The sequence below is a fragment of the Cannabis sativa genome, unplaced genomic scaffold, assembly GCF_029168945.1.
Source record: "Cannabis sativa cultivar Pink pepper isolate KNU-18-1 unplaced genomic scaffold, ASM2916894v1 Contig3, whole genome shotgun sequence".
Classification (NCBI taxonomy): Eukaryota; Viridiplantae; Streptophyta; class Magnoliopsida; order Rosales; family Cannabaceae; genus Cannabis; species Cannabis sativa.
Genome location: NW_026870039.1, coordinates 2,793,018 through 2,818,793, shown reverse-complemented (window position 1 = coordinate 2,818,793; position 25,776 = coordinate 2,793,018). Strand labels below are relative to the sequence as shown.

The 25,776-nt window shown below is 34.1% G+C and overlaps 5 protein-coding genes across 7 annotated transcripts; 4 read left to right on the top strand and 1 right to left on the bottom strand.

The window, feature by feature from the left end:
- The first annotated feature begins 1,126 nt into the window (after nucleotides 1–1,126).
- Nucleotides 1,127–4,882, top strand: LOC133033099 (leucine-rich repeat extensin-like protein 3). Its single transcript, XM_061107699.1, has 3 exons — nucleotides 1,127–1,501; nucleotides 4,403–4,556; nucleotides 4,803–4,882. The coding sequence occupies exons 1-3, from the start codon at nucleotides 1,127–1,129 to the stop codon at nucleotides 4,880–4,882; spliced, it is 609 nt and encodes a 202-aa protein (XP_060963682.1).
- An 8,105-nt stretch (nucleotides 4,883–12,987) lies between these two features.
- Nucleotides 12,988–14,665, top strand: LOC115713341 (uncharacterized). Its single transcript, XM_061107698.1, has 4 exons — nucleotides 12,988–13,734; nucleotides 13,842–13,970; nucleotides 14,126–14,179; nucleotides 14,259–14,665. The coding sequence occupies exons 1-4, from the start codon at nucleotides 12,988–12,990 to the stop codon at nucleotides 14,499–14,501; spliced, it is 1,173 nt and encodes a 390-aa protein (XP_060963681.1). The 3' UTR covers nucleotides 14,502–14,665.
- A 25-nt stretch (nucleotides 14,666–14,690) lies between these two features.
- Nucleotides 14,691–16,812, top strand: LOC133033213 (uncharacterized). 3 transcript variants are annotated; one of them, XM_061107871.1, is made up of 3 exons: nucleotides 14,691–15,116; nucleotides 15,213–16,371; nucleotides 16,473–16,812. In XM_061107871.1, exons 2-3 carry the CDS (start codon nucleotides 15,923–15,925, stop codon nucleotides 16,666–16,668), a joined length of 645 nt encoding a protein of 214 aa, XP_060963854.1. In that variant the 5' UTR covers nucleotides 14,691–15,116; nucleotides 15,213–15,922; the 3' UTR covers nucleotides 16,669–16,812. The 3 variants fall into 2 exon arrangements, with proteins under 3 accessions (XP_060963854.1, XP_060963855.1, XP_060963853.1); XM_061107870.1 differs by having other exon boundaries at nucleotides 14,691–16,371.
- Nucleotides 16,813–16,908: 96 nt separating this feature from the next.
- On the bottom strand, nucleotides 16,909–18,157 carry LOC133033212 (uncharacterized). The gene is made up of 3 exons (XM_061107869.1): nucleotides 18,034–18,157; nucleotides 17,685–17,901; nucleotides 16,909–17,591 (listed from the first exon to the last, which is right to left on the bottom strand). The coding sequence occupies exons 1-3, from the start codon at nucleotides 18,144–18,146 to the stop codon at nucleotides 17,166–17,168; spliced, it is 756 nt and encodes a 251-aa protein (XP_060963852.1). The 5' UTR covers nucleotides 18,147–18,157; the 3' UTR covers nucleotides 16,909–17,165.
- A 3,516-nt stretch (nucleotides 18,158–21,673) lies between these two features.
- LOC133033283 (leucine-rich repeat extensin-like protein 3) lies at nucleotides 21,674–22,659 on the top strand. Its single transcript, XM_061107989.1, has one exon. It carries the CDS (start codon nucleotides 21,858–21,860, stop codon nucleotides 22,404–22,406), a length of 549 nt encoding a protein of 182 aa, XP_060963972.1. The 5' UTR covers nucleotides 21,674–21,857; the 3' UTR covers nucleotides 22,407–22,659.
- Nucleotides 22,660–25,776: the final 3,117 nt, after the last annotated feature.

Sequence of the window (25,776 nt, the reverse complement as noted above, 5' to 3'; positions counted from 1 at the left end):
AGAATATATCCTCATCATGATCAATACAAAATCCATATGAACCACATGGAACCCATATGAGTCTCTCATCTCATATTCATTACATAGTAATGACAAACAATATCACATGGACGTATGTGCTCATAAAAGTGTGGCTCAAATAAAAAACTTTCTAATTAACTTTTTTCTTCATATTTTCCATATTCCTTTATCTCAATATATAAAATGTGTTTACTAAAAGGGTTTGGAAATGAAAATAGAGAATGGGTATATGATTACTCATGTTACTTAATAATTTAAATTATTATGAAATGAGAACAAATATTAGTGGACTTTAGTACAAATTTGAAATTATGAAATATTACATTGACCATTGTTATTAAACATTAAAAGTGTCTAGCACCACTTAAAAATAACACATTACAATTAGTTAGCACCAGTAATATCCCTTAATATATATTTATAGATTAGCTCTATCAGTTGGGTGATTGTCGATCTCAACGTGATGGCAAATGATGGTAAATATCAAAAGTTTAAATTAGAATTTATCTCTTGCATGTATTAATTTTATTTGAGGGTATATTTTTATAACTCAAATTAATGGTTTATTATTCCGGTTTTAAAGTAAACATATATGAATGAATGAGAATGTTACTAATTCAATAATTATTATTAGTTACTATATGATTCTAGTAAATTTGATTACTAGTGAATCTACCTAGCTATAAGTCATTTGGATTTAGCTAGGTTTATTTTTGTTGCTGATCATGACAAATAAAAGAGTACCCGAAACTTGAGACTTCCAATTTATTTTAATTCTTCTTAGAAGATAATACATGGATAAATGGTGCGGTCACCAATACACAAGCACTCTTTATATATATTACTACTTTTTTAGGTATCATCTTTCTTCATAATAAGAGCTCCTTACGATCTCTATAACTACTACATCTATCTCTGAAAATCCAATAATAAATATTAATATTTGCCAATGGAAAATTCCAACATCTCAATCCCACACACAATATATTCAATCCTTGTAGTCTTTGTTGTTCTTCTGATCCATTCATCAAGCCACGCAACAGCAACAACAAAAACTACAACTATAACCAAAGCTACGTCCAAAGACCAAGTACCCTGCTCATCCATGTGCTACGGCTGTGGAAATCCATGTGAACCCTTGCCATCACCACCGCCACCCGTCATCGAATGCCCACCACCTCCAGCTCCTCCTCCACCATCACCGCCGCCCGTCATCGAATGCCCACCCCCTCCAGCTCCTCCTCCACAATCTCCGCTGCCTCCTAAAGGACCAGAATGCCCCCCTCCACCCAAGCCTCCTTGCCAAGAAAATACTTGTGGTGGTGACGATGAAGACGGCCATATTGTTTACCCAAATCCCCCATTTATGCCCTACGGTGATGCTCCTCCAGCTTCCTACTTTCCCAATTACAATATGCCTCAATCTTATTATTCAAGCTCTTTCACAATTTATCCCAATAATGGAGCGCTGATCAACTACGTAATTTTTGCTCTCTTGGCTATTATTTATTTATTATAAGCTGTAAACATGTATACAACTAGTAGATAGAATTATTATAACTTTTTAAATTTATATATAAATATGGTGCATGCATTATCAATAAATATCTGTGTAATATATATACATATATATTATTTTTGCCAAAGTGTATTATATGTATGTATAATTTTAATTTGTTGTATATATAAATTGTGTACGTATGTTTGTATAATCGAATTATTCCAATGTTTTTGTTTTATTTTGGAAAGAAATATTGTTAATGTAATTTCTCATCCCCAGCTAAATAATTAGCTTATACTTATAGTTGGAATCGATTTGTCCATTACATAATAATTCAATTTCGATATAATTATTCAAATGATTCAATTTCATCATAAGGGAACTAATTATACAAATATATATCTTTCTATGTAAAATAAAATGTGACTATATATGTAACAAAAATTTTAGTTTAACGTTGTTATTTGTTTTTATGGTTAAATTTTAACCAAATATTTTAATATTTGACACAATATTCTGATTAATTAGATAATGTTAAATAGAATTGATTAATTTTAGTGAATAATTCTACCAAAACTTAATCTGACAAATTTATGTTAAAATGTAATTTTAGATCTTGTGTTTTGTAAAATTTGCTAATTGAACCATCTGTTTTGTTAAATAATAAAATTGACCCTGTATTTTCCAAAATGGTATAAATAAGACCTTGAGCTTAATTTTTGACAACTTTTCTTTTTAATGTAACAAAGTTGAAGACAATTCCTAATACGAATAAATACAGAAAATATAAACAGTTTTGTTATAACACTTTTAGATCAGATTATAATTAAATTTTATATTTTTGATAAAAAAATCAATTGAGGGTCCTATTTGTACCATTTTAGAAAATATAGTGTCCATTTTGTTATTTAACAAAAGAGAAGGTCCAATTGTTAACTATTACAAAACACAGAGTCCAAAATGGTAATTACTCAATTTTAATTGCATTATTCATTCTCTTCCTTTACTGCGATTAAATGTTGCCAATTTTTGTCCACTTGACGTGACATGCTTATGTGGACAATATTAGCGGTATGTGGTAATACAACTCACCAACAAGAAGTTCATGTCAGCACCTCAGCCAACGGGTATCCTGACACTCAAACATGACAACAAGTGATAGATCAACTACCTTAAAAGAGCTGGTGGCCAGCCCTATGGTCGGCTAGCCTTTGGACAACACAAGACCATCCAGTACGCTGTTGTAGGGACCGGCCAGCCGAATTGGACATGGCAAGATCCTGTGCACGATTTTACATGTGAATTTGCGAGTTGGCTTGGGAATTAGGCCTTAACAGCCCAATAAAAAAGCTAAAAAATCTCTATGTTTAAAGGAAATTTAGTGTTTTGTATTTAATATATTTAATATACAAATATCTACTTATTTTATTGTTAAATTCGAGTTTAGGCTCTCCTATATAAAGGGCCTTAATTCAACCCTAGAAAACCTAGGCATTAAGTGTTAAGCCTCATTCTAAGTCTAAGTCTCTAAGTCTAATATCTCTCTCTCGCTCTCTCTCTCTCGTCTACACGCCCATATAACATTCACAACACTGGTCGGATGGCCACACTAAAAAGATTCATTTCAAAATCAATAGAGAATTATGTTCCTTTTTTAACATTCTCTGAGGTAACAGAAAATTTGAATGGACAAAGGAATGTGAGAATGCTTTTTAATAACTTAAGAAGCAACTTGCAGAACCCCCCCACACTCTCGAAAACCTCTGACAAAGAAGAATTAAGAATCTACCTTACATTCACCGAATACATTGTATCCTTTACGCCAAGTTTTTGTAAAGCTAGATGCATGCATCTAGTCGGTACTCAAATGGAAATTGAGTTGGGGGAGTACAAAATAACTTATCAACCGCGCACAACAGTGAAAGGACAAGCTTTGTCAATTTTGTTACTAAATGCATAGGCAAGAAGGTAGACAATTCAAAGGATAATGTCAAGCCAAAAAGGGAGGAAGAAAAAATAGCCAACTAGAAGAAAGCTATCAAGATAAGCCAATGTGGAAGTTGCATGTGGATCGATTAGCCACTGACTAGTTGTCCAAAGCTAGGACTTCTCTCATCACACCTGGGGGTGACCCTTGCACAGAGCAATCATGTTTTCATTTAAAGAATCCAATAATGTGGCAGAATATGAAGCACTTATTGTTTGTCTAAAACTCATTTGGGAAGTTCGTGCTAAATATCTAGAAATATATAATGACTCACAGTTGATGGTAAATCATGTTTTGGGGGAATACATGGCTTGAGGAGAAACAATTGTGGCATATCTTAGTAAGATCGATGACCTACTCGCACAATTGAAAGGGTACTCAAGCCAATTCCAAGGGAAGAAAATATAACAGCTCATGCGCTAGCACGGCTGGCGAACAAGACAATAACAAACAAGAAAACTTTGTCCCAATCTAGTTTTGAAAGATCTCAACAACACATGCACGGAGGAAATCGAGATGATAGACAATGCAACAAACTGGATGACTCCCATAACAACCTATCTTAACATTGGATTACTTCTGAGAAATAGGAATGAAGCTCAAAAAATTGTTAGAACGGTGGCTCGATACATAATGATGGATGGTGTAATGTACAGAAGAGGTTTCCCCATGCCACTATTAAGATGTGTAACAAATGAAGAAGTTGCATGGAACTTGTCCGAGGTCCGTGAATGCTTTTGTGGCAATCATGCTGGGGGCAAAGTTTATTTAAGAAAATACTAAGACAAGGTTACTTCTAGCTGACAATGATTGAAGATTGAAAGGCTCATGTGAATGACAAATGCAAGAGATTTTCCAATATCCTCTGAGCGTTGCCCAATGAGTTAATGCAGATGCAAAGTTTGTGGCCCTTTGCCATATGGGGGAAAGATCTGATTGGACAATTTCCCAAAGAAAAAGGTGGAGTGCAATATGATTACTTCACCAAATGGACGGAAGTCGAAGCACTGGCAATAATCACATCCAAGAATGTTTTGGAATTTTATGGTAAAAAATATTATATGTTGGTACGGACTTTCACAAAAACTTGTTTCAAATAATGAAAAAAAAAATTGATATCCAAATGTTCACAGACTTTTGCACAACAAATGGAATCATAAAGAATTTCTCAGAAGTTACACCCCCCCCCCCCCCCAAAAAATGAACATCTCGAAGTAGTTAGTATACTTCGGAGGAAATGGTCGGAAGAACTACTAGAGGTACTTTGGTCATACAATTCAACTAAAATGGCAGCAACTGGGCAAACACCTTTTGTCATGGCCTATGGCTATGAGGCAATGTTACCCGTTCAATTAGAACCTCCATCCCATTGAAGATTGACTTACGACCACGAGACTAAGCATGCCCTCCTAGCAGAATCAGCAAATCTAAAGCTACTACCTCAAAAATAAAAAATGGCTTGGTACTTCAATAAGCAAGTGAAAGAAGGAAATTTTTTTTGGAGATATGGTTCTCAGAAGAGTATTCCTAAACAAAAAAGACAGTTTAGCAGGTGTGCTCAGAGCTAATTAGGAAGGACCATACCTAGTACCTGAAGTTACAAAATCTAGAGCATACAAACTTGGTTCGTATGATGAAAATATTGAATTAGTTCTAGTACCAAGGTACTGCAATGGTGAACACCTAAGAAAATACTACCAATAAGTGCAAAAGGTCTGTAGACCACACAACTTTCACAATGCTTGAACACCACTCTTTAGTGATGACCTTCTGAGCAGACCTCACTTAATGGTTAAGAATTCAACTGGTAATAAGGTCAGGTGACCATTTCACAAGTACAATTATTTCAAAAACATTTCTCTTGAGTGATGTCTTTAGGTAGAATATACTGTTTAAATTAGCTAAAGATCATATAGATCATGTAATAGCTTTTTATAATTCAATAAATGTACGTTACCGTGGTAACAACAGATAACAAACAATAAATAAATAAAGATATTAATCATCATTCAAATTGTGTCAATTTTATGCCTTTTCTTTTGTAAATTATAGCAAGTTATTTAAATACCTAAAATGTGTACAAAGGGTTTGACTGAACCCAAAACTAAGATAGATAGAATAAAACTTATATAAAATGCAAATGACCAAGAGTCAAAAGTCTACTCGGTCACTTGGGGGCAATTATACCCATACAACCATTGGTAAAAAACAAGCTCAAGAAAAAAAAAAAACAAAATTCAGAAAAAGGAAAATATTTATATTTAGATAACAAAGCAAGATAAGTTTGGGATTAAAAGTTTTCCGACAAGCCAGTTGTCTTAAACAAAATAAAAATATTTCTCCAAGTTCAAAAGCTGCTTGGTCAGCCATATTGTACTAGCAAAAAGGCTAGTAGGTTGAACAAATAAAAGAGGTTTAAAATTTTTATTAAAAAGGAGTCCCAAGCTCTGTTTACTAATCAATTGGATCTTGAGCGACAATAATGGAGTCTTCGGCGGTAGATTTTTCTAGCTCCTGGACGGTAAAAGAATCTTCGGTAGCTTTCCTTGCTTCTTCCTCAGCTTTTTGTTGTCTCTCAGAAGCTGAGAAAGCTAGCACGGAGATCCCCCTTGAGATATTCAAAATTTCCTTCTGGATTTGCCTTCTAGAATTTGTAGAAAATTTTGAAGGCAGTTGATTCATAGTCTTTAACTTCCTTCTAAAGTTTCTCTCGCTCAGTGTCAAACGACTCTTACAAGGTAGCCTTCTCCCTGATCAGCAGTGTAATCTTGGCTTCCTAGCTTTAAAGCAAGGTACGAAGAGTTTTTTGCTAGTCCTTTAGAGTTTGCACCTCCTTGGACACCGCCTCAGGATCCTCCTCAATTTTGGTCGTGGATGGCATGTCCTTTTTCTCTTGCCTAAGTTCATCAATGAGCTTGTTCGTAGCAATAAGTTTCTTGTTCACATCGCCAAACTGATGGATCTTTTTCTCAACCACTTTCTAAGCATCTTCTAGTGACTTCTTCAATTCATTGGTGGTCGTGGTGGCCTTTAGAGCTGTACACTTTGCTCAAGAATTAGTGTATGCCAACTTCATATTAACCTGCACGGCAAAACAAAGTTAAAACTTGTATGCGGAAAAATATATACAAAAATAATCCTAAGACAAAACACTTACCTAGGTAACCTCCTTTAAGATTCCACTGACCAGTAGCTCTACTGGCATCTCCTCGGCCCTAATAAGTTTCTCGTTCACCTCAGGCATTAGACAATCTTGGTAGAAAGAGAGCATCTCTATTTTGGCTTTTTGGTCTCTGGTTGAAGTGTGGGCAGCATGGCCCAAGCTTTGGTAGTCCAGGCCCGTCATGGTTTGCCCCCTTTGAGTTCTTGGTTAAGGTGCTTGATGGTTGGGATTTTGAAGAGTTCTTAGCCGGAGGAAAAACATCAAGGATGTTTGTGGAATCAACAGTAAAATTCCTCTCAGTATTTACCTAAGGAGTCTTGGAGCTCAGATCAATGCGCTTGAGAGCGTCGTCAGGTCTGCTTGCTGCAATTGATTAATAATAATGAAGTACCATCAAGCTTTACTGAACAATTTTCTTCATTTGATATTAAATTCAATTACATCATTGTGAGCTATGTTGAAAGAAAAAGAAGTAGTAGTTGTAGAATTTTCTTTTTCATCAAAGCTTAGCTGAAGTGATCCCCACTACACTAATGTCGTGTTCGACTAATAGGGTCCACACCTTCGCGATAGACCTCCTAACCAAAGCATGACTTCGCCACATCTTGTCGGTCCGAGAGGAGATTGATTCACTTGCACAAGGTAAAGTGAATCTCACTACGAAGCAAACTGTCTAGGGAACAATTGCTTTATTAATAATATCGTCTTAGATGCTCCACGTTCCAATATCGTAGTACCAACACGGGAGTCAAGTGGAAGTCATAGAAAAATCCAACCTATTTGTCCCATGTTCAAACACTTTTGTGATGACATAAGATCCCTCCCTCTTTCATTAGGAGTCTTCTATGTCTCTTTCTTAGTCAATATCTTTAGAGGACTCATATGACACATTTTCATTGTTGCTCCCCTGTTCCTGATCATTGTTGGAAATAAAGGGAGAATCTTCATCATGGCTCCATTGTCCTCAGTGGAGGCATTAGGGATGATTCTTCTTCAAATCCTTGTTAATATCTATTCGAGACAAAAAAAAGATAAGCAGTGTATTCGGTTACTTCTGGTTGAGAAAATCCTCTGACCTTCTTGACAGCTTCATTGAGCTTAATGAAACTGTCAGCTATGTCTAGATACTCTTGACTAGTGTACACTATACCGACAATTTCCTTCAAGATAGTCCTCCTTAGAGTGACATGTACATGTGTAGAGGGAGTTGGACCGATTGCTCAAGCGTAACATGTCTCCATGCACCCATGGGAAGTATTAGTACTATTGGCCATTAGGACCTCAAGCGAAGTACGAAGCTCCTTATTCATCACAGAAGTAATTCTGAGTGTTGAGTAGTTGATTGATCTCCACTCTCCAAATCTCATACCCTTCTTTTTCGTGGTAGAGATTCTGAGTTCTTCCCTTATGTCTGACTATAGGTTCCTTTCTCTTTACAGGGTCATGGGGTGCTCTAGGGTCATTAGACTTGTGAAGTAAATCCCACAGAGGAGATTGGTTTCCCGCATTGTTCGAATCACTTCGAGTAGAATTGTGGTCGTTCCTATTAGTCACTTGTGGTGGACTTATAGGTCTATGATCTGGAGTTTGAGTCCTTTCGCACACTCATTCATAGCTTGTCTCCCTAATAGGCGACCACTCGATATCAGGCAGAGATCCCATAGATCAATGTTCCCGAGTATAAGTCCTTTCGGACACCTCGCTTGTAGTTCACTTTTTTTGGGGGAATCTCAGTGTCTGCTGCTTTTGGAGTAGTAGCTTGACTACCTAGAGTGGTAGTGTTGCTTTGTGTGATCATGGATGATTGCTTGCTTGAACTTATGAATTCTTTTTAGAACAAAGCTCCTAGCAAAGAAATCAAAATGTAGTTGGGTAACTCAAGTTGTGGCTATAAATAGAAGCACCAAAATATTGACGTTGAAAAGTGGCCAACACCAGCTCGCTAGATTGGCAAGATGAATAATGAGTTTACGTAAATAATTTAGAGAGACACAAAAAATTTATAGTAGTTCACTCCCTGTGTCTTGATTGTAATAGAGTTACGTCTACTTCAAGTTTTTAATTCTCACGAGAATTACAAGAAAATTAGCTAAGTGTGAAAATTTTAATTTCTAGAAAGAGAAACTAGAGAGAGATGCTATGACGTTATGGGTACTTTTTTGAATAAGAAAAATGAGATTGTGTAGCTCTCATTTTATAAGGGATGAAGGTCCTAATAAATTGCAATAAAATAATCAAAAAAATATGGAAAAATACTTTTAAGCTATTTTTGACAGTAGATGATGACTTGACGGTGAAATTGACTCCAGAGGTTGGTCGTTAATTTTAGAGCTTGAGTTGCGTTTGCAGGACCCACTTCGGGTAAGGTTTAGCTTAAATTAGTAATTTCTCTAAGGTAAAATATGGAGTCGATAGCTTGAGAATTGCGATTGAAATGTGAGAAATGACATGATAGAGCATTGAAATAGTGTCAATCGAATCAACATTGAGTGAGTTATGGCCATTTTACTGAAGGTTATTGTGGGCCTAGCGCCCACGCTGACATCTCAGCGCCCAAGTTAACATCCAGCGCCCAAGTTGACATGTGATGTCAACTTTGACGCTGAGTGTGTAGGAAAACATTTTGGGAATTTATTTTTTGATGCCTAAGATATATTTGGACATCACTTAGTGTATTTCTATGTTTTGGGAAATTCTTAGAGATGTTGTTGTTTTGTAAAAATGGGAGACTCAAAACTACCCGGTTACCGAGTACATCACCTTAACAGAAAAGTGAAAATATGAAGTTGTGAATTTGACTCTTCTGACTTCATGGCTCTCAGTTATTATGAAAAACTCGATGAATGGTCAAGGCAAAATCAAGATCGGATAAGTAGAACCCAGCGCACTAGGCCATATGTAACACTGGGCAGTAAGTGCTTTTTTTAGAGATTTTGAGATGTCGTTTTGATACTTCCATAGTCATTAAACTTGAGGATGAGGTCTCCTACCCCGTTTTTGACCATTATAGAGAGAATGCTGAGAGAAAAAAATTTATTTGAGTGATCGAAACCAGCACACCAAGTTGATTGTAAAGCTAGGAGTTGCGCCGACACACAGTCAATTTGGGCGTTGGGTTGAGTTTTGATGCCCTTGATTATCGTTTTCTCCCCAAGTTTACTTGTATCTTTTTCATTTATGATGACAGAAAATGCCTAAAATACTTTTTTGAAAAAATTATAGGAAACAGCCCAGGTTGAAAATATGTTATATTGGGCGCTGGGCCTAGTGCCATGTGTCAACCTTGGTTTTGGGCCCAATTCTTTGCCCTTAGACGGCTCCTTTTGGTCCCTAAAATTAGTTGGATCTTAATTTTTGATGAAAATAGAGAATATTGCTGGCAACTTTTTGGAAAAACACCTCAGAATTGGCCTAGGTTGTCAAAATGTCAACCTCGGCACTCGGCCAGCACAAGGTGTCAACCTGAGCACTGGTCCCTTGTTCTTGCACTCAAGGTAGGCTATTTCTTCCTCAATAGTATTTATTTCCATGTGTTTTGATGAAGTCAAAGAAGATGCACAAGTTGGATTTCAGATCTGATGCTTGGAAGTGGCCTAGATTGACAAATTTTAAACTTGGACGTTGGGTGCATGCGCACCTGATGCTCCGGGTACTCAAAAATAAAAGTTCTTGGAATATGATTCTGATGCCTCAAATATGTTCGTGGTATGTCTAGATCATGTGCCAATATAAAGTTTGACCCATGCATTAACACTAAGAGGATCTTAAAAACTAAAAACCTAGTTGGGGCTGTCAACCTGGGCACTCAATGAAACTCTAGTTGCCCAGGTTGATTTTGAGGTGCTTATTCGTGTATTTTCAGCTCTCGAGGCCTGAACTTGGATGTTTCATGTCTTCATGGTACAAAATACTGAAAGATAGTGGGTTGGATAGAACTTGGCGGGATCCAAACACCCAATCTAGAGTTCTCGAGTCAACCTGGACGTAGGGCTAGGTAGCCCTCCTAGGTTGACTTGCTACGATCTGAGACTACCTCTGAGATGTTTTCTTTCTTCTCACATATCAAACATTGATGTCCACATCATCAGGGCTACTTTTAGTGTAAACAACCCGTATATGATAACAATAATTCACTTATTAATTTATAACAAAATGATCGTGAGTACTTAACGAACATTACTTGATTTATTTTATGTATAATGTAAGATGGTTATTAATGACGACTACATATAGGTAAGATACAGTGATGACAATTGTTTTAAAATTATATGACCAATTTTCTATAAATTTATTGTAGTGATGAGAATTATCTTGAAATTATATTATAAGCATTTATAAATTTATTGTCTTTTTTTTTAGATTTCTATTTTGTATGGGGTTGTTTACTTTTAAATTTTTCTTTTACTATAACAGACATTTAGAATGTTTCTTTGTACGACTACTTTCTTTTTTATAAAATTGTACAATGATTTTTTTAAAGAATTATTTAATGTTCTTTATATAAATTTATTATTTGTCTAATAAATATGTTTATTAAAAATTATACATAATTAAAATTATTTGATGCAATTTTACTATTCAATTAATATTAGAGATTTTTACACCTCATGTCAAAATTGACACATTTTTTACATTTTTATCCATACACGATTTTTTAAACTTTTTTAACTTTTACATTTTTTAATTTTACTTTTCAAAAAGTTTAATAATTACAATTTTACCTTTTCCCTTCTTCCTTACACACGTACACGCACGCCACCTCATAACTCCTTTCTTATTTTTTTTTTGAATTTTTCATTTATCTGATTCTTCCACTCTTCAAACCGAGCTTCCCACGATCACCATTATCAAGCCCTAACCAATTTCTTCTTCCCACGATCACCTTCTCCAAGCCCTCACCCACGTTTTCCTCAACCTACATTGTCATCCTCCACTATATTTTCTCTATATAAATGGCAACCACTAGAAGTGGTTCGAAATCACCATCTCCGGCGAAGAAAGTTTCTAAAAAATCGAAGAAGGCTCCAACTGTTACTTCCAAAGTCCAACCTAAGATGGGGTTAAAAAAAAATTGCTAAAAATTTAGTGGCTGATGTTCCAGAGACATCGGGCACTAAGAAAAGAGCCCCTCCTGTTAAAGCCGATGCTCCTAAGACTAAGAGAGCAAAAATTTCCAAGTCTGCACGCGATGTAAGTTTCTCTTTGTTGTTTTTAAATTTTTCTTTAGTTTTTTTTTTGGTTGTTTTATTTGTGGTGTTACATTTGATGATTTAAAGTTTTCCCCATTTTTTGTTCTAGGTTTCCTCAGATTCTGATTTTGAGGATGAAGTGCATGGTGAGGACCAAAAGCCCAAAGTTGAATCGAAGGTAATTTAAATTTGCTTGGTTTCATTTTATTGTGTTAATTTTTACATGAGCTTTTTAGGTCACTGGTTTAGGTGTTTATTAGGATGTTTTTATGTTTTTTTGGTGTTCTTTATGTATTTCTGTCATGTATTGTGGTTGATGTTGTTTTGTTGTTTTTATTCAGTTGTTGTTTGGTTGTTGAAAAATTGCCCAGTTCAATTCGTATTTTGTTACAGTTTTGAATTGCTTTTCACCATTGGTTGGTTATATGTTTATTGTGAATTTGTTTTCGGTTGTTTTACACACTATTAGTATTGAGAAGCATTTTACTAATTTCAATTGCAACAAGATCTTTCAGTGTTGTTTATTCTTTAGTTTTGTATATGTTTATTGTTAGTTTTTTCTCGGTTGTTTGTCACACTACTATTATCGACTACCATTTTCGAAATTTCATAACAACGAGCTTGTACAGTGTTGTTAATATTTTAGTTGTTTTTTTTTAAGTTGTGACAGTGTTGTTACTGTATTTTTTTGAAAGTTGTTTATCTCTTACATTTATCATACTGTAAGGGTTTCATAAACGTTGTTTTTAGGTTTTTTATTGGTTGTAATTTGGTTACTACATTTTTATATATTCATTGTTATTGTATCTAAGATTTGTTGCTTTTGTATTTCTTTTTTTTTTGCAGGTCCATGCTAGGGCCTCAGTGAAGGTTGAAGGATTTGACCTACCAAAGAAAAATCCCCCTAAGGTGTCCTTTTTTTTAAAAAAAATTATTTTTATTATTTGTTTTCTGTTTTTTTTTTTAGTTTTTTTTGTTTTTGTCCTGATTTATTTTGTTTCTATTGATACAGGAATGGGATTATATTTATGACCAGAAGAATCTATTCATTGCGAAAGCCTTTTCCACTGCTACTTTCCAGGTGATAGAGAACATTAAGTCTTGTCTTTCAGATGTACAGCTTGAAATGTTTTCAAAAACCTGTTTTGGTCATTTCCTTAACCTTCCCGATTTTAAAGTTCAACCCCAAGTGTTTCATGGGTTGTTGCTCCGGGAGGTTCAGCAACCTAATGATGCTGAGTTGTGGGTAATGATACGCGGTGTTAGGCTTAGGTTTAGCATTGAGGAATTTGCATTGATTCTTTGGGTTAGGCTTGTGAAGGTGATTTGTAGTGTCTTAGATTTTAAGCAAGAGGTTAATAGTCTTTGTGAAAGATATTGGCCAACTTCGTCCTCTATCACTAAGGAATCTGTTAGGGAATGTTTTACCACCAAGAGGTGGGGTGATTCTGATGAGGATGCTGTGAAGTTGGCAGTTTTGTATTTTGTGGAGTGGTTCTTGCTTAGTGGCACTAAGCATAAAAATGTACCCAAGTCTATTTTAGATGTTGTAGATAGTGGGAGGTACAATGAATTTGCTTGGGGCCGGAGTTCTTTTGAATTGACTATTTCCTCATTGAAGGGTAAGCTTGATAGTTGGGTTGAGGGTGTTAGGAAGGCAAGGAGTTCGGGAAAGAGGCCGAGTGTTTTTTACACTTTGATTGGTTGTCCTCATGTTCTTCAAGTTTGGTTCTACGAGTGTTGTAAGTACATGAAATGTAAGTACTGCCAAAAGGAAAGCTCTCGTATTCCAAGGATCACTCAGTGGACATGCAATAGTCAACCTACTTTCAAAGTTTTGAAGACTACTATCTTTGATGTTTCCAAAGATAAGGTATATCTGTTTGTTGTAATTTGGTTTTTCAGTAGTTGTTTTTGTGTTGTTTTTCATTATTAATAATCTTCATAATTGAAATTTTTATTTTGGTGTTTTTTGATCAGCTGCAACTTTCAAATATGAGGCCCACGGCTGGTGAGTTCAAAGCTTTGAAACTGAGCAGTTTCAAGTTCGACACCGACTACAACTCTTACAAGAGTCTTCCTCTTCCCGAAGAGCCAGCGGTTGATCGAGTGACATTTCGTCAAGCTTCGATGCCTTTTCTGAGAAATTTCATGGGTTGGAGGTCAAGATCGATTCGTTGCATACTTCCCAACAGAAGATTTCATCTGATTTGGTTGAGTTGAAAAAGTTTGTGTCTGCACAGTTTGTTTCTTTTGGTGCTCAGATGGGTTCAATGCAGACACAGTTTTCTACTGTTTTTGCCGATTCCTATGCCAAGGTATTTTAGTTTTTCAATAGTTGTTTTTCGGTTTTTTTTAAGTTGTTTTATACTAATTTAATTTGTAATTTCAATATAGGAAAAAGGCAGTGACTCTTCCAATGATGATGATGGAGGTGGTGATGAAGCAGATTTTGATTTAAATGAATCTGAAGAAACTGATGAAAATGAAGAAGAGAATGTTATGGGTGATGAAGAAGGGGAGGGTAGTGAAGGTGAAGAGAAGGATGGTCAAGCCGATGAAGATTCTGACTCAAAAGAAAAAAATGATAATGGCAGTGATGATGAATCCACTGATAGTGAGGAGAAGGTAGATAAGTAGACAATGTAACTAGGTTTTAGTTACTTTGTGTGGTTTATTTTGTTGTAAGTCCGTTTTAGGTAGTGGTCTTGTAATTCTATGTTATTGTTATGTCTCTTGTTATGTTTTATTTTTCAGAAATTTGCAACTATTTTTCAGACTATTTATTTGTATTTATTATGTTATTTATATAGGTACGTGTTTATAGATTATGTTGTTCGCAATTTATTGTTGGTCTTCTTATTTTACTTGTTGTTTTTATTTTATTTTTAAGTTGTTATGTAGTTTTTTTTTAGTTGTTGAAGTCTTTCACAAAAAATAACTTCACTTTTTTTCCATTTTCTTTTTCCTTTATTTTCTGTATCAAGAATTTTGTTGATTTCAATGACGGCCGTACTCAAATAGATGTTGAGGCTACTGTTCAGTCCGGTGTAAAAGCAGTTGAGATTATGGTAATGTTGCTTTTGTGTTGTTTTTTGGTTGTGTAAAGGTTGTTATTTTTTAACCATGCTCTAATTCCTTTTTAATACCATATATAAACAGATGTCTTCAGATGGAATTGGTGGTGATCCTTGTAAACAGATTTCAGTTTCTGAAAATGTTGAGGTTACGGATCGTCGTCTTGTTTGTTTTGAGGTATATTTTTTTTTTTTGGTTGTTTTTTAGTTTCTTCATACTTTTTGTGTTTAACACTGTCTATTTTCTTTCATTTTTGTGGAAAAAATATATTAGATGGGTGCAACAGGTCTCAATGTTGATTCTAACATTGAACTTGAAGATGACCCAATTCCCGTTGAAGAAACTCCTCTTGTTGACAAGAGGAAATCTAAGAAACCCATAGCGCTGACGTCTCCGTTTATGGAGTATGACTCTTCCATTTCTAGTTCTAAAGATGGTTCTGGTTATGGAGTTTTTAAGTATGTGGCTGGGTTGTGTCCTCTCGATGATAAGATTGGTGAAGATGTAGAACATAAAGACGAGATTGATTTTGACTTGTGGCTTGGTGAAGGACGTCGATCGAAGAAAGATCCGTAAGTGTTTATTTTCAGCATTTTTGTTGTGTTTTTGTATTTTTTGTTTTTTACTTTACTATTTATGTTTCATTTTTTTTTTTAAATGTTAGGCATGACAAGGAGAAGGTTTACTTGAAGTGTAAGGATAAGATTGTTCCCCCTTTTCGTTTTGGCGTGGAAGATGTTGCAACCAAGATGTGGTTCCACAAGCTTGCATATCCTGGCCAATGTTTGACTATTTCTGTAAGTTAATTTATTTTTTCTTTTGATTTTTTTCAAAAATTTCAGTCTATAGTTTTCTTCATGTTGTTTGTTGGTTGTTTTTTAGTTGTTGAAATATAATTCATTTTCTGATTTTCGAACATTTCTCATTTTTAATTATTTAGCATCTGGACATCATTTTTTACTATCTACGTAAAAAAGGAAAGTATGCAAAGGAGCCAAAGGTTAAGTTCACAACCACCGATTGCTTATTCTTCAAAACCATTCATGCTTTGTATGAAAAATTTATTGCACAGAAAAAAAAATCTTTCTTTGATAACTGCCCAGCATGCCATTGCTGATTATATAAGAGGTAGAAAAATGTTATGTGGTTCCCCTTGGCATTTGTGCGATCATGTTTTCTTTATCATCCATATGGAGACTGAATCACATTGGATTCTTGGTCGATTGAATATTGAGGAAAGGCGTATGTACATGTACAACTCCTTGTCGACTGCTATGAAAGATAGTGCTGCTATCAAAGCTTGTCAGCCATTTGCGGTGTTGTTGCCCCACTTTTTTGCTTTGTTTGATGAGTTCAAAAAGGAAAACAAACCGATTTGTTTAGACCCTTTCAAAGTTGTTAAGGTTGATGGTTTGCCTCAACAAACCTCGAAGTAAGTTGTTTTTATTTTTTATTTTTCAAATGTTTTTAAAATTTGTAATGTTATTTTCCTTTTTTAAGTTTTTCTGCTGTTGTTTTTTGGTTGTTTTGCAGTGACTGTGGTTGTTTCGTTGCATCGTTCGCCGAATACTTTATTGATATGAAACCGATTCCTCCCATATTTGATGTTGAGAAACACCGTGATAGGCTTGCTGTGTTGTTCTATAAGTATGCTCGCATGAAAGAAGTGGATTTTATTGATAGTGAAGATGAGGCTCCTCCAAAGGGTCCAAAGAAGAATTTGTCTTAGTTATCTATTGGTTGTTGTTGGAAATACTACTTTTTTTTATCTAGCTTTTGTTTTTTCTATTACCAGATTATGTTCATAATCATAGACAAGTTGTTGTTTCTATCATGTTTTTTTCTTAATTGGAATTGGTTTTTAATTTGTTCATATTTTTGGATTTTTAATCTTTATATTTACTCTTACTCATGACAGCATACTATTAACAACCTTATTACAACCATCTGACAAACAACTAAATTGCATTTGTAATCACTTTATGTAGTTTATTTTTCCTTCTTATTAATTTCAACCTTCTTCCACTCATTTAATTATTTAACTATAATATTTGATGTTCTTTTGTATATTAATGATAATAATACCAATTCCCTATTATCAATATCTCTCCACATAAAAAATCACAATAAAAAAATGTATGTAACAACCAATCGTAATATGCAGTATGTGTTTTCTAAATGTTTTAATATAGTTGTTTTTTGGTTGATGTGTAGTTGTTTCCACTTCTATGCTGTAATTCTTCTGCAGGTCTTTTTGTTATGTCCCTTTTGTCCACACTTGCCACACTTGTTTTGTTTCTTTGTTTCCCAAGCTGCTGCCATTCTTCTTTTCCTCGGCCTTCCAGACTTGATTCTCTCCTTTGGAGGCAACACTATGATGTCTTCAAAAAATTCTGGAAGTTCCCATTCTCTTACGTTTCCAACTGGGTATACTGTTTCTTCATATGTTTGCAGCCATGCTTTTGATGTGTAGTATTGTGCACAGTAGTTGTATGTGTTTATGTTCAAGTCCTTCATGACGGCGACTGCATGGTTACATGGCATTTCATCTTTTTGAAATCTATTGCATGTGCACGTCTTCTCCTTCAAGTTTACTATTCTTGTTCTGTCTTCATCTATCACCTCAAACAGGTTCTGGTTTGCTGGTTTCACCTGCATGTTTTAAACCAACTTTAAAACAACCAAAAAACTATGCAAAAACAACTGTTTTCATTTTACTTTATGCGAACGATAATTTTAACTTACTGTTAGTCGCAATGACTGTACATAGTTCCCTATGAGTTTTTTCTCAGATGGTGGTGTCAGCCTTGTTGTGCATTTTTGTGCCTCCTTTCTATTATTGTATGTCCACTCTTGCATTTGTGCCCTCAAGCACTCCATTAATGTTGTCACTGGTGTTTCCCTTGCTGCTAAATTTGCTGAGTTCAGTGCCTCAGCTATGTTTGATGTCATGGTAGAGTACCTATAATTTGGACAGTTTCTGTCATAGTTCTACTTTTGAAAAAAAACTCAAACGCAACGCAAAAACAACGCAAATACAACGCTCTAAATATGTGAATATATCATTAATTTTATCCTTCTTATTAGTTTTCACCTGTTGTTTTCTGAATGATACCTTGACCATTTTTCATGGCCAATTTTCTCCAGGTACGGTCTTATGCGCTTATCCAAGTTGTCTAGCTCCCTCATATGGAATTCAAACTCCATTTCTGTGTAAGCTTTTGCGACCCGCAAAGAATGGCACTCTGAAATGCTTTGCATTTTTCTTGAATTTTGTTTTGAGGTTCGACAAGAGGTGGAAGATGCAGTAGCCATGTGTTATTTCAGGGAACACTTTCCTAGTTGCTTTGATGATGCTTTCATGTCTGTCTGATATTAGGCATTGACATTCTCGAACCCCGAATGCTTCTTTTATTTTTTTTAAGAACCACTCCCACGATTTATCGTTCTCAGAATCAACTATGCAGTATGCTAGTGGAAAAATTTTCGATTTTGCATCTTGTGTGTTGGCAGTGAGCAACGTGCCTCCATACGCGGCCTTTAGGAATGTACCGTCTACCACGATGATTGGTTTGCAGTTTGGCCAACCTTTTATAGCAGCATTCAATGCAACAAATGCATATTTGAAACTGTCATCATCATCTTTCTCTATGTCTATTAATGTTCCTGAATTTTAATCAAACAGGATTTTGTCAAACAACATGTACTCAACGAAATAACAACGCAAAAACAACTGTTTTTTCACAAATATTTTCAAAGTAAAATTTTTAAATTTTTTTTACCTGGATTTGTAATCTGTAGCATGTACAGGTATCTTGGCAAGAGATTGTACGACTCTTTAGCATTTCCATGTAGCTGGGTTTGTGCTCGCTCTTTACTACGCCATGCTTTCATGTAATTCATCTTTATTCCGTATTTGTCTTTCATTTCTGTCTTTATGTCTGCAGGGCTGCACTTTGTTTTCAGGTTCAAGAATTTTGGTTTTACAAAATCTGCTATCAACTTTGATGTAGCTTGTCGTTGATCTCCAAATCTTATTGTAACTGCACATGTGTGTTCTTCTTCGTAGCTCCTTATTATGAATGTTTCTGTGTTTCCATTTTTTTTAGCCTTTAAACTCCATTTGCAGTTTGTGTCCAAACACACTATGTTGTATTCTTTTGTGCAAGATTTCACTACTTTGTATTGAAATGTCTTCTTGATTGCAAAGTAGCATAGTGTACTTATAAATGTTTCTTTGTCCTTGTAAATTTGCCCCTTCTCTATTGTTTCATGTCGTTTGTCATTGATGATCATCATTTCTGTGTTGTCCACTTCCTCTTCTTCTTCCTGGTTGTTTTCTAGTTGTTGTACCATTTCTGCAGCCACAAGCTTTGCATAGTCGGTGAAGTCGAAATCTTCATCTACTGCTGTAGTTTTTTCTCTGTTGTTTTCTGGTTGTTGTATGGTTGATTCTGATGACACTGTTCCTGTTTCTAGGAAAAATGTATCAACTTCCCCATATCCCATCGTCTGCGCAGATAGTTGTTGCTTGGAAGTTGTTGCCGTGTTGTTTCCAGGTTGCTGCAAGTCTTCCTGTGCTGCGTTGTTCTCATACGATTCCATGATCATATTGTTCCACACCATTGTTTGGTTAGGTGGTGCCGTGTTACTGGTTTTGTTCACACACAATGGGTACCTTGTGAAATCAACCTCCTTCGTTAATAGCTTTATGTAGAACAACAGACTTTTGTCATCCTTGATTTGTAGTGGTTGGCCTCCTTCCTTCAGTTGATATTTCAGTTGTAGTTGTGTTGATTCATGGTTGCATTGGAGTTCTTCCATCATTATTCTCATTAGTTCCTCAAAAGTGCACTTGGTCGAAATTAATTCTCCACTTGATTCATAATCAACATAGTTTTTGTTGTCATCCCAATGCCCATTGCTCTGCACCAATATTTGTAATGGTTCCGTTTCCTGAAATAATGTAAATTATTTACTTGGTTCAGTTTTTGTAGTTGCAAACAACTATTTTAATCTGCCAAAACAACCAATAAACAACTCTTTCCACCAATAACTTATGCATGTAACACTTTCAGCTGGCCGACTATTTATATAGGTTAAATCAACTATCAAACAACTATTTCAAAACTGATCAGTAATTAATAACAATAGATTCATATTTTCCAGTTTGTAGATCCCAAACAACTATTATTCCACTGTAAAACAACTTGTAAACAACAGTTTCAGAATAAAACACTGTAGCAACTATTTATATGCCTTAATGTTTATTTTCATGCAAACCGTTGTTGTTTTTTTCTCAGCTTCATCAATATTTCATTATTATTTCAATTTAATCCGGTTTTCATCAATTAATATCAAATTTCTATTCATCTACACTAAAAATTTTTTTCACGTTCATGAAAAAATTTGTTTACCTTCAATTCTCCTTCTGATTCAATCATGGGTGAGTTTCTTTGATTTCCAGCTCTCCTTCTACTCGGTTCTTCTCCTCTGATCGCGATTTCTTTGTTCAATGATTGTTGTTTTTGAGTTTTTTTTGTACATCAATGGAGGTTTCCTGGTTTTTTTTTTTCCTTTTCGTTTTTGATTTTGGATTTTCGGGATTCAGCTGGTTTCCTAGGAGTTCTACATTTTGAATTGAATTTGATTTTGCTGGTTTTTGGAAGAAAAATGGTTGAGATTGGGTTGTTGGGGTTGGACGGCTGGGTCACGAAGAATGGTGCGGCTGGTCACGAAGAAGATGGAGTTTCCGTTTTCTCAGCCGGTATTTTTGTAATTACCAACTTTTTAATTTCCATTTTTGTTTATTTCCTTTTTTGGGGTCATAAATGTAAATTTCATCTATTTTTAGTCTATAATAGAAAAAATCTCTTAATATTATATAAAACCAGTAGGGAACCTAGGATTTAAAATGAGGGGAGTGTAATTTTTTTTTTTGGTAAGTGAGAGGGGCAAAGAAGTAAATTTGAAAAGGAGAAAAATACATTTAATGAGATTATAATTCTTGTTCTCTAACAAGATATGCTTAATCATTACACCAAATTTAATATTATGTTCAAAAATATTATTTTTAATTATTACAAATATATATCGTAACTAATTAAATTGTATATATATTTTTTTCAAGTGGACGACTGCCCCACTTCGGTTATATGTGGGTCGCCCCTGTATATAACTATATATAATGTAAAAATTCTATAAGTGTGCTAGCTTTATATGATTTTCCATAACTAGTGATAAATTTTACTAATAACTAGCTTTATTGTACATATAAATTAACATTCAACAACACATCAAACTAAAGTCTATAATCAAAATTCAGAAGAACCATTGAACTATATAACCAGTAGCTTATACAGCTATGTTTCATGTTCATACGCAGTAAAGACAAATTATATCACATGGACCGATGGACGTGTTTGCATTAAAGTGTGGTTGAAATAAACTTGTTAACTACCTTTGGTTTTTACTCTGACTACAATACATAAATTAAATAAATTATTTAATTTTTTATTTTTTACAAGAGAAATGCTAAAGTGCACCTAGTGTCTAACATTCTCCTATGTGTTAATACCATTATTGGTTCAACTAAGTATCGTGTCCCATATAATTTAATATAATAACTTTGAGGGAGTATCGCTAATCAATCGCAACGCAACATGTGAAGAAAGTATTAGGTACTACTAGTCTTTAATAGCAATACTCTTTTTATAATTGTCTCTCATTTGAGGTATCGTAGAAGATAATACACCGACATATGGTGCGGTCACCAATACACATGCACTCTTCTCATACCATATACCAAATCCCTATATAGCTAATATATATTGCCATCACCTTTCCTCATCACCTCCCATCTCTTTCTCTCCCTTTCTCTTTCTTTTTCTCTCTAATCAAAAGTAGTGACTAGTAGCAATGGCAAATTCCATTGTTACACAAATCTCACTCCTAATATTTTCCATTATTCTACTTGTTCTAAGCCATTCAAACAATGCAACAGCAACCACTACTACCAAGGAGGCCTCAGTTGTGTCGAAAGAGCAAGTAGCATGCACGATGTGCGACGCGTGTGAAAACCCATGTGAGCCCTTGCCAACACCACCGCCACCAGTCGTCGAATGCCCGCCGCCACCAGCTCCTCCGCCGCCTTCTCCACCGCCCTACAAAGAACCAGAATGCCCACCTCCTCCAATGCCTAAACCTCCTTGCCAAGAGAATATTTGCGGCGGAGGCGGCGGTAATTATGGTCCTCCCGGCGGTGAAGGTGGCAGTAATAACAGTCCCCAATATCCTACTCCTATTATGCCACGTCCCCCATATATGCCGGTGGGTGATGCTCCGCCGGCTTCATACTATCCCAACTACTATATGCCTCCACCTTCAAGCTCTCTAAGAATCACAATCACCCCTATTCTCAATTCCTTGTTCTTCTTCTGCTTCTTTCTTTCCTTAATTATTATGTAGTATTTATACAAGTTTTAGAATTATATATGAAGAACAATATTTACAATTAAAACCATATATATTTACGTGTATGGTTTATTTGCTTCTAAGAGGCAAATTTTAGTTCAAAACAATATTTAATGTAGAAGAATAAGGCTATAGCTATATATGTATAACTAGCTACCATATATATGTCTTCTTTTAATTTGTAATCGTTTATTCTATCTGTATTGACTTTCGTTTGTGTAGTAGTGCAATTCTTCGATCAGAATCATTAATTCTTTTGATGCATGTACACTAGACATAATTAATGTTGCCACATTTTTTGATTAGATCTGATTAATATAAAATCATTTAATTAAACGTTTTCTCTGTAGCTTATTTTTTTTTTATCGTTGACAAATTAAAGACTATGACCTACTTATCGTATCGAGATATAAATATTTATATACTACTGCTTTTAATTAGTAATGAAGTCCATCCTATCAAAAAAAAAAGTTAATGAAGTCCATTAATTTCGCATCATCACTTCAATATAACCGACCAATATAATAAATATAATTTTTTTTAGAAAATTTGCACATAATTAATATAATTATATCTGATTTAGTAATATTATATACTACTGCATTGATATATTCACATCATTAAATAACGAAACTACCACATTTATTATCGAATATTCAAACAAAAAGAAGATCCATGCTGGAAAATACAATTTGATACCAGAAAAAAGATCACTAGTAATTGGCATTTCACATATAAAATGTCAATAAAAGTTAATCAAATAATTTCTCAAAAAGAGAGTAACAAATAAAAAAAAATAATAAATAAATAACTAAAAACAACTCATATGATATTTATGTCATCATTAATCAAAAAATATGTTGCAGTAATTGATGATAACTAAATTTTTAATTAAGGCTAAAATTGCCAGATACATTATTCTTTGCTTTTTTTTCTTTTTAAGAATGCTCTCCTTAATAATAAGCTAAGCTTCACAGAACATTGAATTTAATTTTCTAAAATGAGTAATTTTAATCAATTTAAACTATTGAAAGACAACGTTGATAAAGTTGATTAATTTCTTTAATAATTTAACATTCTAGGATTCCATTGTATCATTTGCTAATTATATATATATATATATATGTATATATATATATGTCCACAACAAACCTTATCACTAAGACACTAATTAGACTACTCATGTCTTGTATTTGGTATGAAAAGTGGGCAATGGAATAAGATATAGGTTGGTTGTGCACATGTTAAGTGCATTAGTATAGGGAGCATTATTTTTTGAATAATGCCAATTACAAGAGGTATAGATTATGACTTGACATCCCATCTTCATTATCTTTACCAATACCAAATTACCTTTCTTACATCTGACAACTCAATCCATACGTTTGTTCACCTCATTTTTTTTTTCTCTTGATTATCAAAGGCCCTTTACATTTACTTTTACAACTTCTGGAACTGAAATGATAATAAAGTAAGTATGTTATTATCAAGGTGTAGAGTGGAGACAAAGGTAAATGCCAACATAGCTTGGGCCCCCAAAGTCCAAACAAAATCATTTTGGCTCTTCCTACAATCTTTTAAGTGGTGCTCATTGCTCAATATTGAGTGAAGAAAATATCTAATATTTCATACCCAGTTCTTTTATTTTTCCTTTTCCCCTAAAATATCTTAAGCCCTATTTATTTTTATTATTTTCACTTACAATTCAGTTTACAGTACCAACAAAACACGCAACACGATCAAGAAATAATATACTAAAAAATCTCAAGAATTCAAGATAATGAATTAAGTAGTAAAATAAAAAAGCATCATCAGGTTTAACGAGTTTGAGCCATGTGTAATGCTCTGCATCTCAGTTGGAACAATAGTAGCAATATCACTATTGATATTAGTGTTTACAAGGTTACAAGAATCTTCACAAATTTCTAAGAGATTACGATAAGAAGTTTCTCTCTCTAGTTTAGACTCTACCTTACACTATCACAATTTTTATTCAAACAAATCTGGTCTGATACTCACTCGGGTTACAAAGATTTACAGCCGCTACTACAAATTTGAGCTTTAGAGGCAATTTTTAAGGTTTTTTCAGTGTTGGTTTTAGCAAAATTCGCTACCGACGTTGATTCAAGTAGCATGTAGGGTTGAAAACAACAGATGCTAAATGTTACCCTATGGCGTCAGTTATTATCAAAGAACAGACGCCATATGTACACTATGGCGTCGGTTATATACAAATAACTGATGCTATATGCACATATAACCGACGTTATAGGCCTAAAAATTGACGCCAAATCAATAATAATTATTTTTTTCAGTTAAAAACTTATTATAAATCAAGAAATTTAATTCATTTAAATTATATATTTATTAATTTATATTAAATATTATTTAATTTAAATTTAAATTAAGTATTCATTTTTTTTAAAACCTAAATTAAATATTATTTAAATTAATTTTATGATTAGCAAATATAATTAATTTCATTTCATAGAAGCAATTAGTTAAATTACAAGTATATATTACACAAATATTGTAAAATTAGTCTAAGTATTAACAAGTTAATAAATCTAATTACAAGTTAATCTAAAAAAAAATAAGCTAGGGAAAAAATTCTTAGGCCTTTCAGCATCATTCGTCCAAGCCTTCGTGAATCACCGCCATTAATCGTTCTATTTACTGTCGTTGTAATGGTAATAATTCAGTTTTAGATTGTATGTTTGCTTTTCTCCAAACTGTAAAAAAAAAGTAAAAATTTATCTTAGTTTATATATTTTATTATTTGTCAATATAATAAATACGATAATTAATAATTAAAATTTACAGTTTTTTGATCTTGTATATAACAGTTGGGGTTTGCACATTCAACGATATCAGTCATGTATTTCAAAACATAAAAACCATATTCTGGGTTTTTAGGTTGTCTTGGACAATTTGCTAGTGAAATTCCTAGCCACGATCCAAGATACGCATTTGATGCCCCTATAATCTGGTATGTTGTGTTTAAAAATTATATTAACATTTTAATTCATAAGTTAATTAAAAAATTGATTACAGAAAGAGTAATTAAATTATTACCTTTCCAAAATTGCAATAATTTGTAAGGGAACTTTGTGGCCACATAGGGCCTAATTGGATAATTTTCCCTAGCGCAACGATCTCTAGCATCCAATGCGCACTAAAAAATTATATTGGGATATATGTAAGATAGTATAAAAATTATTTCAAGTTATAATATAGAAATAAACAATTAGCACAAAAAAAATTAAATAGTGTACCAAATATTCTAGGGAGTAAAGAACATTTGGTGGCTATTATTCATCGATAATAACCAAACAGCCAATCGATTTGACGTATTCTCAAAAGA